Consider the following 20,047-nt stretch of genomic DNA (forward strand, 5'->3'; position numbering starts at 1 on the left):
GAGGACCCAAACCCCCTCTTGTGACACACACAGCCGCCTTCCTGTTGGCATTTGTTGGATAAATCTGTGTTGAGAAGTTATCATTTTATCTGCCCCAGTAGACAGGATCTGACCCGGCATTTATCTTGTGTCTGCGACAGCACCAGTGCACGTTGTAAATCTGTGCAGCACAGTAATCTGGGGCTTTGTGAGTTATTTTCAAGTGAAAACTGCTAGTCTGTGCATGGCTTACTGCAGGAATATCTTAAGAGGAGACGAACACTGGCTGTGGGTTCGCCTCTGAAATGTCTTCTGTGTATTCTGGGGAGGCTCCCAATGTCCTGCTCCTACAAGATGAACTGACTCTGCTAAAGCAATCGCAGGAAAGAAACTCCTCAAATCCGCAACCAGCGAAGCCCCAGCGACCAGCTCGGCATGGGTAACATGCGTGCCACAGCGCCTTCATCACAGCATTCAGCGACTCTCAAGTATCTCCATTTCCTCCTTCAGTATAAAGGCAATCCACTCCGGGTCCACACCGCTGCTTCTCTGCTGTGTTCCTGAAGACAGCTTCCAAGCCGCTCCTGATAAGCCGAACACAGTGAGTACTGAGCTCTGTTACCACCGTCAACAGAGCAGCGGGGATCGGAACGGGCATCCACCCCCCCCCCCAATTGTAAAACATCACTGTTTTACAGCTCACATGAGCCAATCAAAGCTGCCCTGTCAACATCTGCCTACAGCAGCGGTTCTCAACCTTCCTAAGGCTGCGCCCTTTAATAGAGTTCCTCACGCTGTGGTGACACCAACCATAAATCATTTTATCGCTAGTTCAAAATTATTATTTTGCTACTGTTATGAATCATACTATAAATATCTGTGTTTTCTTCTGGTCTTAGGTGACCCCTGTGAAAGGGTGAATCAACCCCCAAGGGGTCACGCCGCACAGGCTGAGACCTACTAGTCTAAAGGGTTAAGAAGGACAGTAGATTAATAGTAAAACAGCCTTTTATTTGTTAATGTTGATAAGAAATTTAAGCATGTTACACTATCTTAAAAACCTCAACTAGCGCACGTGAAGAGAAAGTCTCCCCCACCCTAGCCCGCCTGCCCCGTTCCCCTCAGGAATCAAGACTCTAAGAGAAGGAGTTGACCGAACGACGGCTCTGCGAAACGTCCATCCAGAGTGCTTACATGATGGCTGGCGCAATACTGCCTTCCTACAAAACGTTTCTTCTCTTTTCTATTTAAAAAAAAGGTAACCTTGATCACTTATTACAAAAAAATTCCATACAAAAGTTCATATATTGAAAAACACCTTTCCCCCCTCCCGCACAGCACCATTTTATATATAGCAGAGAAGGATCAAGAGCAGATCGCCCATCTAGGGAGAGCGATCTTCAATTATGCCCGGACACGCAGTGGTTTTCTTACCCTCCCTGTTCCCTCTTAAAAGAACTTAAAAAAAAAAAAAAAAATTACATACACACATACAAAAAGAAAAAAAAAAAAATGCCAAAAACTTGAGGGCCCCTTTCCAAACAGTACGTTAGCTCAGTGTCAATAATTCACATCTGCAACATGTATGTATGGGTAGGATCTCTTTTACAAAACTTTCAGTGTCAAAAAGGAAATTAAGGCCATCAGATTCGCAGCTTAAAAATTCACATAAAGGAAATACAAAAATATCATGTGCTTCTGAGAAGGCTCTGCACTGTATACAGGACTCCGTGCTTCTAGCTCCAGGAAGACCGTGACGTGACAAGTTCACATAATGGCACAGCTTTTATTGGATGCTCTTGGGGTTCCCTGGGAGGGGAAAATAGAAGAAAACGTCAGTACCCACAAAATTACAATGTTCTAAACACAAACCTTCCCCACAGAGGCACTAAAACGCTGCATTCCCTTCTTAAAACGAGCCTGCTTACGCCTTTCTTTCTAGCATTCTCTAAGGGCTCACTTCAACAAACCCCACAACTGAGTTTCTACTCTGACTATAACAGTTTTTCCCAGAAAACAAACAAACAAGCAAAAGCTGATCTAGGCCTGTAAGCAGTTAAGAATTTCTCACTTAAAATAGAGGCCCGAGCTAGCTAAAGTTACAAACATGGCAAGATCTGATCTTAATAACAACAATTCTATAACAAGTGTTTTTTAAAGAGCTGCAGCAGGGGTTAGAGAGGTAAATTAGATAGCTCCGTGGCTAAGAGCACCAGCTGCTCTCTCAGAGGACCTGGGTTTGACTCCCTATAGTGTAGTTCCAGGGGATCCTATACCCCCTCCTGGCCTCCTCAGGTACTGCATGGTTGGTACTGCACTCTAGTGCAGGCAAAACACTCGCGCACGTAAGATAAAAGGGTTTAAACCTTTAAAGAGCTGGGCCATTGCTCAGTGTCTAGTGCCTAAAAAACTCACTCCTGTGTGACTTGTGACTCCCTGCTAACTACATAAACTGAAGATTGGCAGTCCCAAGGACACTGGATCACGGCCACTGTACTTGATGGCTCTTCATCGTGACAATGGCAGGGGACTTTCTTAGCGTGCAGGAGGATCTGATCCATAGAACCACAACACTGACAAAACATCCCACAACTCAGTCCCTCATTCCACCAATGAGACTGTTTCTCCTTCAGTGCCTGAGGCCTACTTTTAGAGAAGGCAGCAGAAGGGGGTCTGGGCCCGCTTTCAGGAGGCCCGGGACCTGCCATTTTAACCATCTTTGCTGGATGCTACTTTGTAAAGCTTGGACTGAACTAATCCCCAGAGCCACACTGAAGAGAGTACTTTCAGCCCTGGCCAAGCCCAGTCAAACCAAAGAATCCTCAAGACTAAGAAATAACTCTTCAGTGTATTCTACTGACAGTTCAAACATTTGTTCTTTCTGTAATAGCCAAATACCCTATCCCTCCACCCCACTGTCCACACGCCTTTTCCACAGCTGTTTACAATGACACCAGAGGCCGAGAAAGCCTTCCCCAGTGTCTGAGCAGACAGGACTCATGCAGATCACTTGTCTTAAATGTCATCTTCTAGCCATTGATATGAGGTTAGGACTATAACATACTTGTTAAACTATGTCAGCAAAATAGCAAGGTATCAGATGAAATAAATTCCACCTCAAGTGATTACTTAAGTGGGGTTATACACATGAAGTCTGCTGAGGGCAAGATGTGGTTTGAATAAGAATGCTCCTCATACACTCGTGAGCAGAGTCACCAGGGAATGGCACCATTTGTAAAGATTAGAAGGCTCGAGGTGTGTCCTTGTTGGAGGAAGTGTATCACTGGGAGTAGGTCCTGAGATTTCAAGAGCCTCGCCAGGCCCAGTCTCTGCCTATGATCAGGATGTGGCTCTCAGCCACTGCTCCAGCACTACTCGTGCTTTCCTGAGAGTCGCTTTGGTCATGGTGTCTCTGCACAGCAATGGCAGTGACTAAGACACAAGCCCGACCTAAATTACAAATACAGAGTCTTGGAGACAAGAGGCAGACTAATGCTCACACGCCAGCTTATACACTGTCCTATAGCAGGATATAAACCAAGGGCTCATTAGTTAAATTAATATTTTTTTTCCAAAATGAATTAGCTAAAACAGAATTTGGGGTTTAACTGGAGTTTAATTGGGGTTGCAAAGCCCAGGTATGAGCTAAACTCTTGCAATTATTTAATGGATGGCAGCTTACTGCAACAGCAATGAATCTGGTTCTGTATTGAAGCTTAGTGTGGCTTGGTTACTGCTCTCGTTTAGTAGCAAACTTTGCAGAGTCCAATAAGGCTCCGGCAGTCAATCTACTCTATGCATTTGTAGACACATTATCTACACCAGAGAACAAAAGACAAAAGCTAAAAGTTGACAGAAAAAAAGTAAAGGGTCTACCATTCTCCACTGCATCCAGGTCTGCAGCCCTGTGCACAGTCGGCTATGCACCACAGCAGGGGGATGGCCACTGCCTGGGTTTGAATACAGGAAGGAAACCCACACCAGGCTGTCGGGAAGTTCTTCTAAGTTACAATCATACCTGCTGGTGGAAACGTTCCTCCTCGGCGGCCAATCCAATGGGCTCCTCCTCCTCCTCCTCCTCCTCCTCAGGTATGGTGGTTTTGAAGACTGTGCTTCTCTGAGCAACCTCCTAAAAGCGACACAGTAGACTTCAACCAGAAGGCTAAGGAGGCTTGTCAAAGCCATTTCATCAGCAGCTCTAGCTAGTGAGTTCTGCATAATTAGCAGCAGTTAGCAGACCTTCAATTTCCCCTGCAGGGGAGCTACTGGTTCCAATCTGAAAATACCTGCTGAGCTTTCTACCCTGTGCCCTTACACAAATTCTGTGCAAGTGACTTGGCATACTAAATTCTTTTATAAAACTCAACATGAATTCTGCTTAAACATCTTGGCTCCTGGCAAAGAAAAGGTGCTAAATAAATGCTGAATAAAACCGAGGCGGAGCCCAGGTGCTGCAGCCCCAGGTAGCAGCAGGACCACCTGGTAGTCAAGGCCAAGACAGCACCGTTCACTCCATCAGGGAACAGAACCTGCATCGACTGGCACTAACTCCTAGAACAGACCATTGAGTTCAATCAGACATACTGTACGGAAGCAGAGGTCTGGTCCTTCTTAAAGTGCAACACCATTTCTACTAAAACATCCAAGTACCACAGCTTTCAGGAGAGAATGCTGAGGTGGGCAAAAGCTGTCAAATTTAAGCATGAGCTAACCTGCAGCTAGGATATAAGTACTGTTGGGTTCAAAGGTCACTCCACAGTGGAACTACTTCAGTAGGAGTGATATGAAATTTAACAGAGTCCCTGGTTTAAAACCAAAGTCCAAAAAACCACAAAGATAATGTCACAATAATGCCTCAATGCACACATCCATCAATGTGAAACACATCCAAGTACACAATCTGTAAACAAACCTAGGTGCTAAGATGGCTGTGTGTGACCTGAGTCAGTCTTCACAGACACTCAGTACACAAGCATAACTGTTCCGACCAAAGCAACAGCACTGTGATTCATGATTTTGTCGTTGATTATCAAGGGGCGTCTCTGTTTAACCCTGGCTGGCCTCAAACTTGAGAGATCCTGCCTCCTGACTGTGGGGATTAAAAGTCTTGCTGCTACAGTCCAACAACAGCATTATAGACAGACGCTGACTCCTTACAGCAAACAGCAACACAGCCATTATTCTTTGACAAGAGTCCTACAACTAGCATGGTGAACACGGCAAAAATACACGTGCCACACACAATCGTACACTCAGCTTCCGGAGTACAGAGAACGAGGAAGGTTGACAAACATTTACTAGGTTGACAGCATAAGCATTCACCAGGTAAACAGACTGCACTGGGTGCTGCTTGATATGAACATTCAGAGGTGAAATCCTTCAGGGTCCCAAAGCCAAAGTGCAGTGGAGACAGAACCTGCCCAGGAAACTGGACCCCGTGTGACTAAATCAAAGCCCTACAAGACGACACTTTTCAGACGTGTGGTGTTTCCATTCACTCAGTGTCTAGTACTTGGCAGCCTTAGTCTGACTAAAGTCAGTGACTTCACACTTCAATGGGACTTCTGATGAGAAATCATCCGTGAACTGTGGTCATACCTCTCCCTGAGAATTCTTCAACACAACCTTCACATCCTCACCAGTGCCCCAAGAGTTCTGGTTCTTCCAGATGAGGTCAGTTGGAGGACTGGCTGTGACTCCGGCATTTGCAGCCCATACCTGAAAGAGAAAAGGACATCAGTCCACCCAGAAGCCAGGGCTCACATATTTCAAGGTCAGCAACAGAATGAGACTTAATTCTCCTATCGGGGGCCCTGGAACCCTGCCCAGCTGTTTCGCTGTTAGCTGGCTGTTTCGTCTCAGAGACTGTGTCGTCACTCACCTTCCTCACATGACAGGCATATGGACACATGAGCCCCTGAAATAAAGCTGCCACACTCTGGCCTAGCTAGTCCACAAAGCAGCTGACCCAGAACAAATGTCCTTATTCTCTTCAGCCACAAAAATATGGCAACGATGGTGCCTACAATAGGTGGGAGTGATGACCAACAGAGGAGCTGGCTCACTGTGGAATCAGCTGTTCTATGGGCTTCACGGGCCACCCTGCCAGCACACACGCGCACATGCCAGCACACACATGCACATGCATGCACACACACAGAGACCACAGAACTCTAATTTCAACAACAGAAGTTAACCTTCTAACAACTAATAGTCTATCTGAAATATTCAGGAAGAGTGGCTCATCCCCAATCAGAGATAGTGTCACAGTGCCCCAGCCCGTCTCACATTATGCTCCACAAAGAATACAGGAAACGTTCCAGGTAAAATATGATTGCTATTGAAATAAGCCAACGAAAAAATACATTCCATGATCAGCATGGAAATTCTGCCATATTTTTATGTATTTTTTGGCAGAGGGAATCAGGTAGAATAAAAAAGTACTGGCAATCAGAAAACCCAGGTAGAGGGCTGGAGAGAAAGAGCTCGGTGGTTAAGTGTGCAGCGCTCTTATAGAGAACCCAGGTTCAATGCTCAGAGCCTGGATCAGGTTGCTTACTGACCAACCCTGACTTCAGTTTCGGGGATCTAGAGTTGGCCCCTCTGGGCATGTGCATGCATGAGGTACACATCACCTTATAGGACAGAGACATACATCATTCATTCCTAGAGGTATCGATCCTAGACAAACAAATCATTATGCTTTTGTAGTCTCACTGTCCTCAGAGACAGACACATCCAACCCGAAACCTACAAGCAAGGAAACGAGCAGCTGAGTAAGGAACTGATGTAGGAATAAGCACAGAAGCCATGTTGCAGAATCAATGGTGTAACTGGTTGTAGAATTTTCGGTTGATATCAAAAATGCCAAGGACAAACCAAAGTTTGTGGGGGAAGTCTATGAGTCCCCGTGATCCCTTTAAGTCACTTTCCTGTCTGTGAGGTTCCACTCTTGCAGCAGGAGTTCTAATACCTAAAGCCCACAGGGGGGTGACTGGACCTGCGTACCTCAGAGAAACTGAGTTACTTCTCTAGCTCTGGACAGAAAGGTCCACGGAAGTTTCCAGATTGTCCATGAGCATTACAGACAGAAAGTGGGATTTACTAGGATAAGACTGAAAAATGGAACGGGACCTGAGCAGCTTCCAGACACAGAGCAGCAGCATGCTTCAGGTCCTGGCCGTCCTTTTCACTAGTTACATGGAATCACATAGATGGGTTAGTGTGAGAGAGAACGTCAGGGCAAGGCCGAAGTGCCTGAAAGCTCTCTCTCTCAGGTAACAGATGTGCTGTGCACCCCAGACTTCAAACACTTAGGAAAGGATTAACATACCCAATAATCATTTTTATATTAATTAATAAATTAATAAATCATTTTATAATCTAGATGTTCGTTTGGTTTTGCTTGTTCCTTAAGCCAGGGTTTCTCTGGATAGCCCTGGCTGCCCTGGAACTCTGTAGATGAACGAGGCTGGCCTCAAACTCAGAGCCCCTCCTGCCTCTGCCTCCCTAGTGTTGACTAAAGGGCACTGCCGCTATGCTCTGCTTTGACACAGTATTTTGAACAAAACAGACTAAATGCAATCGCATAGTTTACTTTACAGCTTTGTAAGTTTTTAAACATAGGAATTAATTTTTAAAGGCATACATAGGGCTTGCATCTCTGTTCTGAATCTTCAGACTGATCCTTGGAAGTAGTCTTATACAATGTCCTAGGGAAATCTCCTTCACTACAATGTTCCAAATCTGATCACATTTAATACAAGCTACTAAAGAAAAAATGTACTACGTTATCTCCTGGGACCCGTTCTTCTGTAAAGCACCCACAGGAGCGATCATCTCCATCTCTGGGGCAGCACATCCAGAGGGAAAGCAGATGACTGGTGCAATGCCCCCACTTCATGAGACAGAGGATTCAAGTCTGAACCTCTGAAGTAAAATATCAAACTTTTTCTTTTTCTTTTTTCTTTTTTTCGGAGCTGGGGACCGAACCCAGGGCCTTGCGCTTGCTAGGCAAGCGCTCTACCTCTGAGCTAAATCTCCAACCCCAATACCAAACTTTTAAACACATCATGCAGCTTCCCTAAGATTATAATAGAACTAAGCAGTCTTCTCTCACTATAATTACTAAAGAATAGAGTCACTCGGATATTTGTTCTCATTTTCACTCATTATTACAAAATTAACACCTGCTGTTTTCAGAGATGTCAAAGCTCTGTATACTTTACAGAAGTTCTAACCTGCATTTTGAGCCTTTGATCTTCAAAATTAAGGTTTGTACTAATCAAAATTATAAATGTGTGGGAGACTAAGACACGGTTGTGATCACTTCAAAGTCAGCCTGGGCTGAGGAGGGAGACCTGAGGAGGGGAGAAGGAAGCTCGGTGTGGAAGCAACAGCCTTTAATCCCAGCATTCAGGAAGCAGAGGCAAACAGATCTCTATGAGCTCCATGAGCTCCAAGCCAGCCTGGTCTATGTAGAGAGCAAGTAAGTTCTAGGACAGACCCAGTCACAGAGACCTCATCTAAAAAAACAAAAAAACCCAAACCGCGGGTGGTGATGTATAGGTGGGCACCTTTTGTTTTCCTGATACAGAGTTTCATGTTTTCCCAATACAGGGTCTCATGTTTTCTCGATACAGGGTCTCATGTTTTCCAGGCTGGCCTCAAACTCGCTGTGTGGCTGTGGCTGTGAATGACCTTTAGGCTCCCAAGTGCTAGACACAAGTGTGGGTCCCCCACACCCAGCAGCACTTGCTTTTCATTTAAGAAACCATAAAACAGTGAGCAATCACATCTACTCCTCCAAGGACGAAGACGCCTTCTTTAAGATCCAAAGTGAGCACATTAGCTTGTGAAGTAAAAACAAAGGAAGCTCCTGTTTGCTCTGCGATGCAGGCTTCTCTAGACTCAGTCCACTACAGTGTAAAATGTGGCCTTCTAGAGCACGACAACACAGGCTTTTACTGCTAAGTCAGAGTGAGAGTTAAGAATGCCATTTAACCATCTCTCGACACCTGACACCTATAAATTCATGACGTTGCACCGAAAGCATGTTACTCTGGACAGTACAGGGTCCTATCCCCAAAGAGGACTTCCTTGTACATTTCTACAGGTGCCTTAGAGTCCAGAAGCGGGTGTCAGGTTCCTAGAGTTGAATCCACAGGTGATTTTGAGCCACCCAATGTGGGTGCTGGAACTTAAAACTGTTCCTCTGCAAGGGCAGCAAGTGGATATTTTGTTTGGTTTTTCAAAACTAGGCTTTTCTATATATAGTCCTGGCTATATATAACTTGCTCTGTAGACACGGCTGGCCATAAACTCAGAAATCTACCAGCCTTTGCCTCCCAAGTCCTAGGGTTAAAGGCATGTGCTTTTTTCTGGCTTTTTGTTTTCTTCCAATTATTTGTATTAATTGAGATTTTCATATAATGCACTGAACACATTCACGCCCTACCCTACTCCTCCCCTTTCCACCCTCGCCATCCCCCCAGCCCTTCCCATCTGACTTGGAGATTATATTTCTCTTCTTTCCCCATCGAGTCTGGCTTGTGTTGCCCAGCCTCTTTTGACACTGAAGCCCATCCCTGCAATGGGGTCAGACTATCAGGAGTCACATCATTAAAGGAAACTGAGTCTCCTTCCCCTTGGCTATCAAATGCCAAGGTTCCTTAGCTAGTGCCTTCCCTTCTCTGTGGGGACTTCACCTGGCTGGAGCTGCAGCAAGTGCTCTTAACTGACCCATCTCCTCAGCCCGAGACGACAATGTCTCGCCAGCTAATGCAAGTCAGGATAGCTTTGAACATGCAGTGTTCTACCTCAGCTTCCCAAGTGGTATAGCATTGCATGAGGCTACAACCAACTACATCTGACTACTGAAGGACGACCTTTTTTAGAAATCCAAGCCTGCAACTCCAACCCTGAAAACAGCTAAGGGTACAAACAGCTAAGAAAGCAAAACATTAAAGCTTCTTTCTCTGAGGTAACTCAAGCAGCTGTTGCTCTAGGTAGATGCTTCCTTCCCACAGGTCTCTATGCCATGCAGAATCCTGGACTGCACTAAGCTGAAAGTGTCAGTCAACAGGAAACTATTTTATACCCAGTGAAACAGACAAAATAATCCAAGCTTCGAATCTTTTCACTGCCCTAAGGCAGAATTTTTAATCTTTAACAGCACTGCTAACATAAAGGCATTTTAAAGTCCACTTCTAAAATGCTTCTCTTTCAACTCAACTGTTGTTTTGGTATTTGTTCCAATGGCTTTATCTGTGAATAAGATAAATAAAATTAAATGACGACTGAGTTCACTTACTGTAACGGTCTGGCCGGCCTTCAGCACATATCTTGAGGTATATTTGTAACTGACTGATGTGTCTCCAATTTTTCTGATCATCTCCCAGCCTCCCATTGGTTGATCCTAGTCACAAAACAACAGAAAAGGTTACTTCACACATACAGAACATGAAGTAATCCAATCCCTGAACCCACACAGGATACACAATGCACTCTCAGCAAAACGCAACGTCATGAAGTCTGCGCCCACCAGGAAGGGTCTGGAGAGAGATGAAGGAGGGAGGAAAATTACAACCAAGGGTGTTCCCTGCTCAATCAGATGGGTCCTTAAGACTTGCAACACAAGTCAGACATGGAAAAACAAACAAAACGCCTAGGACCTGACGGCTTTCTGTTTGTAAATCATAGACACTCATGACTAACAAAGACAAGGAAGAAATTTGATTTTTGTTTCTTGCATTTGTGCCAGCTTTGCCCAGAATAAGCTGTTACTGAGGGAGTAAAACAAACCCAAAGAAGCTGTTCGCCAGACCTAGCTGACCACTATCGGCCCAGCCCCGCCTGCCCAGTGAGGAGCCATGCAGACAGTAGAGCAGGGCTTCACACCAGGCAGACGCCAGCCGCACACTCCTGGTGGTTGTGCCTCTGGAATCTGGAGACATCAGGATAGGGCAATAGCCTCTCTGTTTCCAAGCTGTGGCCAACCTGCCCTAGAGCCCAGACCCTCCTGGAACTGCCTGTGCTATCTGACTTATTTAAAGGCATATACACACACAGTAGTTCTAACAGTCTGGTGAGAAAGGGAGTTGTCGTGGATTTGGCCTAACGCTGACTTATGTTAATCTGGTCCCCAAAATTACATGAGAATCCACATGTCCACATGGGAGACACTGAGGGCCCCTGCCCCCAGTTGGTTTTGATTGGTAAATGAAGGTGCCAGCGGCCAATGGCTGGACAGGCAGACAGAGGTGGGACTTTTAGGATTCCTGGGCAAGTGATCAGCAGACAGACAGACAAGAGGGCAAACTGGGTCTAGGTCAACAAAGACGGAACACAGACTTTTTAGTAAGCATTAACTCAGGAATATTGGTGGGAACGTGTTAGCCACGTGGAGGTGTTGGAGTGGCCCAGCCGTTAAGGCATATTAAAATACAAAGGCTGCATGTGTGGGCGTCTTTCATTTGGGAACCCAGAACACTGGGGCGGGTAGGGATGAGAAAGCCGCCACTGGAGTTGATTTGAGTAGAGATTCATTGGCAACTGCACCAGGAGGAGTCTCTCAATCCTTACCAGACCCGGAACATTTTTATACTTAGAAGTGGCATTCCCTCCCCTGCGCCTCAGTCCTCTGCCTTCTCAGTACCGTCCTACATCCTGAGTCCCATCAGAACTGCAGAGCTCTTCAAAGTCCAAGTTCTAAGCCTCAGAAATCCCTGAGGTGAATCTTCCTATTCACACAAACTTTCAAGATGGAGACTCATGTTGTCAATATTTCTATATAAATCAGACCATGAGCATCTGCTCATTCATGAACTTTGGTTCAACATATCTAAGCCTGAAACCATCTTTCCAAAAAGCTTTTGATGCTGCAACTTCACCTTCACCAGCTAAGGAAAACGTTTAATTCATCTTTGAGAAAACCATCATGAGGGCTGGAGAGATGGCTCAGTGGTTAAGAGTCCTGCCTGATCTTCCAGAGGTCCTGAGTTCAATTCCCAGCAACCACATGGTGGCTCACAACCATCTGTAATGGGATCCAATGCCCTCTTCTGGTGTGCCTGAAGACAGCAATGATGTACTCACATAAAACCTTTTTAGAAACAAATAAGGCCATCATGAAATGGCCTGGCAAATCTGGGGTAAATATACAGCTTTATAAAGCAAGATTAACAAAGGAAATCTCAGGCTGGTAGGACAGTTCATGGGTAACAGTGCTTCCAAGGCTGATAACTCAATTCCTGACTCCAACATGGTCGAAGGAAAGATGATTCTCTGGCTGCCACACCCATCCGTAGTACGTGGACACCATCCCTACCACCACTATAAACAAACACAGGAAAGAAGAACAAAGAGAATCTTCAAGCCACTAAAGGCTTTAGACATACTGAAGCACACAGAAGATGGACAGCTCTTACTACCCACAGTAGCCAGGCAGTCTGCAAAGCCAGGCCTGAGGAGATGGGTCGACTCATTTACCTGTTCAGAAGTGTTCTTCAAGCGAATAAACTTCCCATCAACATCTATCTCTTCAATGCACACATTCCCCGTGGCTGAAGCAGAGTGGGAAATGCTAACACTACTGCTCGCCTCTGATTCTTCCACATCAACTCTCTTCCGCTTTCCTCTGGTGGTGCGCACACTGCGGCTGGACGAGGCTCTGGACACGGTCACTCGGGAAGAAGGACTTGGAGAGAGCTTTAACCTACGGGGAAAGAAGACTGTGAGGATGGAGTACAAACCCCTGACTCACCTAGGCTTTGTCCACTCAGGCCATTGGGACCAGGAGTCCCTCACCTTGTCACACAACGCCAGTAAAGGCCTAATCCAAAGCAGCATTTGGATTCACATTGCATTTCTAAAACACAAGAATGGGCCAACCTGATATTTAAAGTAATGACACATTAAGATCTATTTCTACTTACCACCTGACGTTAAAACTAATGACAGGAAAATTTCGAAGTTGCTTTCCTCCTTTTTAAAAGGAATGTTTCGTTTTCCATAGAGATGAGCGTTTAATATGTAATTTCCTTCCATTTAAAACATTTGAAAATGTGCACTGAAGGAATAGTTCTCCATGTTGGAGAATGCACAGGGTTTCTCAGACACACTTGCAAATGCTTGAGCTCCTTGTACAGACAAATCCTACCTGGGTTGTTCTTTACCGTGAACCATTTATAAATGTCCTATTCTGAGGCGAATACCTCTGAGACACAAGGAAAGGTTAACTTAGAGCAGTCCTAAAATACTGGATATAAAACAGGGGGAGATGGGGGAGGGGGTAACATGAAAACAAAAGCCAGCCTGTCCAGCCTGGGGACACCCGAGACCCTTACCGCTCTTCTTCCCCTTCCAAGAGTTTCCTGTAGGCGCTGATCTCCATGTCCAGGGCCAGCTTCACGTCAAGCAGCTGTTCATAATCATTCAGCTGCTGCTGCATCTGGTCCCTTATTTCCGCCATCTCTCTCTCTTTGTCAGACAGCATGCGGCGTGAGTTGTCTCTCTCTTTAGCAAGCATGTCCTCCAATTCTTGAATCCTTTCCAAGCATGCTCTAGACTTCAGAGTCAGAGGAACACATTGACACTCTAGGGCTACTTCACCATGAGCACAAGGCAGAATTTGAAACCACTTACTAAACTAGAAAGCCCCACAGGAGCTCTAACTCCTGACCCAAAAGATCATGACTGTGAACAACTAATTCCAAAATCCTTAAAATATTAAGCGTCTCTTAACGTTTTGGGTAGGCCAGGTACAATGGTGTATGCTTTTGATCCCAGCACTCAAGAGGCAGAGACGGACGGATCTCTGTAAGTTAGAGGCTAGCCTGGTCTACAAAGTGAGCTACAGGACAGCCAGAGCTGGCACACACAGAAACACTGCCTCCCCACCCCAATAAAAGTTTTAGGTACCAAAAGCCTACAAAGCAATATTCCTCACACCAAAGCTTTAAAATGTACACGTAAGTTTTCAGTATTAGCCAAATAAATGTTTACTCTACGGCTCTGGAAACCTCAAGTCTGGCTTTCCTACAAGGTTCTCTCTCAAAAGTAGCAATTAACTACAGAATGCCAGCATATCCCTCCGCGAGGGGAGCATAAAAGTGTGTGTGAGAATGCTCTCTAAAAAGCTGCTAGGGCACTTTCTAAAAACAGAAGAAAGGGGTTTCTGGCTGCCATGTTGGATACACCAGTCTCATTAGGATGGCCCCATCATCTCCTGTTTGGTTAGCACACAGAGCACATGTGCTACAGAGAGATGTATAAAAATATTACCAGAAATAAAGAAGCTGTATTTGGAATACAAAGAGAAAAATCACATCACGAAGTTCACTTCAAAACCTTGTAGCTCACTGGGTTAGGTTAGGGTATATCCCAGACAGACTACGGTCTAGTTAACAGCAGTATGCTACTGCCTGTTTCTGAGTCTGAACAATGTCCCATGGTAATACAAAAAGTTACCAACAGGCAAACCAGGTGAGGCAGAGAACTGTCTTGTTCCTATTTTACTATGAATTAAAATTAGACCAGTACAGGGCCAGTGACTAGCTCCTTCAGTGATGGCCACTTGCCACCAAGCCTGACAACCAGAGTTCCATCCCTGGAACCCACATGGTGAAAGGAGGGAACGTAGTCCTCTGACCTCTCACACCCCAGCTGGTGCAGACACAATAAAATAGTGAGAACTATGCTACAGCCTCAGAAACCTAAGCCGCACACACCCGGGACTCTGCAGACACACTCTGCTTACTTCTATGTCCTTTCTAAGACACCTGTCTTCACTTATCTTCCAGTGGGGGGCAGAGGACAGAATGAGCCACGAACAAGCGGGAAGTCAGAGCTGGCTGAAGAGGTGGCTCAGGGGTAGATGGTGCTTGCTGCAAACCTGACAACCGAAGCAGTCAGCAGAAGCCACAAGGAAGGAGGAGACAGTGACCTGACACAAGTCATCCTCTCCCCCCAACGTGTGCCTCGGTACACATGCCCACATATGTGCACACACAAGTGTGCATACATCAACAAGCCATAAACTACTCAAGACTTAGAGGTAAGCACTGAGGCAACATATGGAAATGTTTCCATTTTTTTAAAAAAATTATTTATTTATTTTTATATGAGCACACTATAGCCATCCTCAGCCACACCAGAAGAGGGCATCAGATCCCATTACAGATGGTTGTGAGCCACTGTGTGGTTGCTGGGAATTGAACTCAGGACCTCTGGAAGAGCATTTAGTCTCTTAACCACTGAGCCATCTCTCCAGCCCAGAAATGTCTCTATTGTATACAGCTTTTGATAATACAGAATTAAGAACAAAGATCAACCCAGGAATGAAAACCTTCTTAAGCTATTATGAGTTGTTTCATTATTTTAGATGAAAATGTTCGTTTTACATAAGAATCCAGTTGTACCTGTGTAGAAATGTAAAGACTATGAGGTCAGACCCATGGGCTTTCCAGACCTGCCGTGCATTCACTCCCAACAGCCAGAGAGCCTAAGCCAGTACCCAGCACAAAGGAAGGATGGAACTGTGCTACCTCCGAGGTCCTGCCTCAGCACTACAGCTCTATGCCTAACATCATCTGATCGCTTTATTTCTTAAGACCTATTTATTTGTATGGATCTGAGAGTTTTGCCTGCACGTATGTATGTGTACCAAGTGACATGAGTGCCTAACAGCCTCACAGGTTAGAGGAAGAGTGTCAGATTCGCTGGAGTTGAGGTCATAGATGGTTTTTGACTCATCCGTGAGTTCTAAGAGAGAACTAAGTGTTCTTAACCCCGTGGAGCCATCCCACCAGCCCCGGGCTTTACTTCTAACTCATGCAGTGATACTGAGTCATTATGATGCAGACGCAGTAACAGCTCCACACGGTGCTAGACACAGACTCTCTGGTGCTGTTGGCATGGCACGCAGACTTGGGCCAAACACATCCCAAGTACGGCAAGACATCCCTAGTGCCCAAGCAATCCTTCCAGCATCTCTGTACTTCTCTTCCTAAAATATTTCTTGAAAGGCTGCTTCGGTCTTTCTGTAAGACTGTCAGAAGCACAGGTCACACTGGCAGAAGGAAGCTCTTGTGGCCCAACACCAACATGATGACGCTACTGTGACTCAACCACCCTCAGTCACACAGCAGGGAAAGAGTACACACACGCTCTCTTTCTCTTCTCTTCTCTAAGACTGGAAACATTCACCAAGGCCTTTTGTCAGGTTGGACACAGCGGCACACACCTGTAACCCCTTGCAGGACTTGAGAGTGTGAGGCAGGAGGATTGGGAAAGTCTTAAGCCTGCCGAGGTTATCCAGCAAGTTTAAGGACTACACTAAAACGGGGTGAAGCAAGTACGTATGTGTGCTTATCTATTCTTCAACATTCAACCTATCAGGCATGAGTAGAGGAAGATTCCCTCTGCCCTAATAAATTAAGACCACGCTAACAGAAGCAGGTGTTTGTCTCCTAGAAAGCCCAAGGACAACAGTCTGATGAAAACATCTGAAGGGAACAGAAAAAGAACAGCAGAAAAACAAAAGACTGGGTGTCTGAGGTCAGAGGGCCCAGACCTGACCTCTAAGTCCCAGCCCACACTGCTGTTAAGTCTCGGCCTCCTTGGCAGTAAAACAAAGATCAGCCTCAAAAGAAGCAACAGTCACACAAACAAGACAGGGGAAAGTGAGCTCTGTCTCACAGAGAGCATGGATGGCATCAACTCAGTGCAGGAACAGAAAGGCCCGTTTGTAGGAGCGAGCACACCAGTTCATGTTCCTCCAGCTCCACATGCTAAAAATCCCACCCCAACACAGCAGAGAGGGTCCTTCAGCTGAGCCCTCCGAATCACAATTAGTACTTTCATGAAACAGGCCCTGGGTAGTTGACTGCATTTCCTCTCCTACCACAGGAAGACAGAGAGCGCCATCCAAGGACGAGAAAAGAGCACCATCCACGGATGTGAAGATGGGGGCTCACCATTCAGTCTCTAGCTCAGTCAGTGAAGCGCTTGGTGAGCAACCATGGGCTAAGCTGAGGGGAGAGGGGTGCGGGAGGAGGTTTGGGGGAAGTAGTTTGTAACGTTTTGTTATAGCAGCCCAAGAGGACTAGGACAGATGGTGCACCAGAGAACAAATTCCCAAAGATGATTTTCAGTGATTAGATATAAGATTCTCAGTGATTATATATAAAGGTAGTGTCGGGAAGGAAGATAGAAGCCCTTTGTCACTCTGAAGCCTCTAGGCAAGTAATTAAACTCACCTTGGTCTGTGGTCTAAATAAAGTGGATAGTCTATTGTTACATGAAACTTCAGAATACTAGCAGAACAAACTAATTCTAAAATAATTTAAAGTTTTATCACACAAGTAATAAACACCCAAGGCAACAATGTAAAATCTCTATTAACTGATTTATCACACTAGTTTATGTGACTCATTTTCTGCTTTGATTTCTAAACCCCATAATAAGTGATATTGTCCCTAAAAAGATCTTACTAAAAATAAAATAACAAAAAAGAAACGGGGAAAAAAACCTGCTTAATAAAATGATATAATAAAGTTTGAACAGGATTTTCTCCCCTCGGGAGAACATAGGCTCCTGCGTAACTAAAGACAGGGGCAATGCTGGACCCATGCACACACGCGTCACTCTATCCAGAAGGAACCGACTTGACTCCAGGCCGACTCCACACGCCACCACAGCAGGCAGCAGTCGGTACACGGTCACTGAGATACAGCAGGAAGTCAACGAGGCCAGTGACTATTAGTGAATATAGAAATGCATAACCATTAAGTATTTCAATTACAAGGAGAATTTGGAAGAAAGCACTTCGCCACTCACAATTTGAGTATATTCTTGGTTTCCAAGTATGATCAAAAAAAAATGAGCAGGAGGGGTTGGGGATTTAGCTCAGTGGTAGAGCGCTTGCCTAGCAAGCACAAGGCCCTGGGTTCGGTCCCCAGCTCCGAAAAAAAGAAAAGGGAAAAAAAAAAAAAAAATGAGCAGGAGCTGTACTGCAGACACGAGACAGACCGGGACAGAGTCAGCACCAGGGATAGCCGACTAGGCTGATGGGCTCTTCCTCAAACCCTAACTTACTGTTGGGAAACAGGAAAAACATGGCTGGTTTGCTGACGTACAAACGTACACAGGTGTTTTGGGGAGGGGAGAGTCTAAAGCAGCACCTCACTATGTAGCCCTGGCGGCCCTGACTTTGCAGCAATCTTTGTATCTCTGCCTCTCAGATGCTGGGATTACTGGTGTGTACCACCACAAAGCCACACGGTATTTATGCGATGAAAATAATCTAGAAAAGGACTATATAAAAGAGAAACCAGGAGGGAATACATCTCATGGGGGACAAAGGAGACTAGACTGCACTGACACAGGTGGCCAGCCTTCCAGTGACACCCCAATTCTGCTCTGAGGAAGATGCCTGCCTACTTACCTCTTTCTGCAGGTTAGAAAGCTGAGAGGAAAGGCTCTCGATCCTCATCCGGCTCTCCATCAATTCCTCCCTGGCACTGTTGACAGTGGAAGTGTTCATCTCCGATGACAGCCTGGCATTCTCAAGCTGTGAGGACAGCAAGCCACAGTCAGTCTTACCTAGTCAGCTGGAACCAAGAAATGAGGAAGCAGGACTCCCCAAGACCTTTCAAGCCCAAGCCCTTCCTTCTGGTAAGGGCTGACGAAACAGGAAAGCACGGCTGCTTTGCTGACGTGCATCACCGCACACCGTCTCTTCAGACTCACTTCTGAAACTAGGAGCTTAAACAACTCCTGTATATCTAGGTCATTAACTCAGTTCGTTTTTCAGTATTTCATCCACTAAGCATTTACTGTCTGGGGTGGCACTCACAAAGATGCTGTATATAGAAACTTGACTGCAGATCTATCTGCAAAGGAAGCCTTCAATATTCCAAACCAGCTCTGTAAGCAGAGATGCTCCCTTTCAGAAGCAAAAGCAGGCCTCATAAGACAAGACCCACATCTCATCTCTCAATGGGGTGTGTGGTCTGTGAGACAGACAGACAGACAGACAGACAGACAGAGAGCGAGCAAATGAAACAGAAACAAGAGAGAGTTATTTCAGTTCTTCCCAGTCACAGTTTAATGGCAGCACCCAGCAAGTGTGGGTGGCTGCAGGAACTCTTGGTCTGGCCTCTTGTATGCAATGCCCATAGCCACCTCATTACATGACTAACACCCCACATGAACAGCGTAAGTCCAAGCAATGGAAACTATTTTCAATAACTTCAGTTTTCTAGCACTGCCTCCAACTAGTAACTTATTCAGTCAGATAACATTTAACATGTAAGGAAAAGTCATCTGCAAACAAAACCAAGATGTACTGTGAGATCTGTTCATGTAAGTGGAACGATTCCACACCTCTGAAGAGAACACTGTTAGATTTTCCACTTGGCCCCGCTATAAAGCAAAAGCCACCCACAGGGAGTGACATTCTACCGACCCAGCTGTAGGGAAGTCAAAAACAGCAGCAGTGTGTGGAGAGCTGCCCAACGTACCTGGAGAGGAACGTGTGTCAGCTATGACATGGGAGACCACTGACACAGGCATAAACCTTACGGCTGATAACATTTGAGTGACCTTGTTTTCAGCTCCTCCTAGGAGCATTTAAAAATGCTACATTTAAAATATTCATGGGGTTGGGTTTTAGCTCAGTGCCTAGGAAGCACAAGGCCCTGGGTTCGGTCCCCAGCTCCGAAAAAAAGAACCAAAAAAATAAATAAAAATATTCATTTTATTTTATTCCTAAAGAAAATTATTTTTTTAACTTTCTAAAGTTTTTTAAAAATTTTTTCATTCACTATTTTATGTGTATGGATATTTTGCTTGCAAATATATCTGTGTACCACATGGATGCGGGGGTGGGGGATCCACTAGATCCCACATGACTACAATTAGGGAGTTATGGGTGCTGGGAATTAAATTCATAACCCCTAGCTAGAAGAGCAGCCAGTGCTCTTAACTGCTAAGCCATCATCTCTCTAGCCCCTTGTTCTGGTTTTTTAAAATGAAGCCGGGGCTGGAGAGATAGCCCAGCAATGAC

General features: G+C 45.4%; 1 protein-coding gene across 1 annotated transcript in view; it reads right to left on the reverse strand.

Annotated features, from left to right (window-relative positions):
• Nucleotides 1-969: 969 nt before the first annotated feature.
• Nucleotides 970-20,047, reverse strand: part of Lmnb1 (lamin B1) — a 42,494-nt gene continuing 23,416 nt past the window's right edge. The window contains exons 5-11 of the mRNA XM_032885666.1: nt 18,425-18,550; nt 13,326-13,546; nt 12,469-12,694; nt 10,292-10,396; nt 5,578-5,697; nt 3,998-4,108; nt 970-1,788 (exon numbers count right to left, since the gene is read on the reverse strand). Coding sequence (XP_032741557.1) covers nt 1,747-1,788; nt 3,998-4,108; nt 5,578-5,697; nt 10,292-10,396; nt 12,469-12,694; nt 13,326-13,546; nt 18,425-18,550 — 951 coding nt within the window. The 3' untranslated portion in view covers nt 970-1,746. The remainder of the gene's footprint in view (nt 1,789-3,997; nt 4,109-5,577; nt 5,698-10,291; nt 10,397-12,468; nt 12,695-13,325; nt 13,547-18,424; nt 18,551-20,047) is intronic.

This window comes from Rattus rattus, chromosome 15 (genome assembly GCF_011064425.1).
Source record: "Rattus rattus isolate New Zealand chromosome 15, Rrattus_CSIRO_v1, whole genome shotgun sequence".
Lineage (NCBI taxonomy): Eukaryota > Metazoa > Chordata > Mammalia > Rodentia > Muridae > Rattus > Rattus rattus.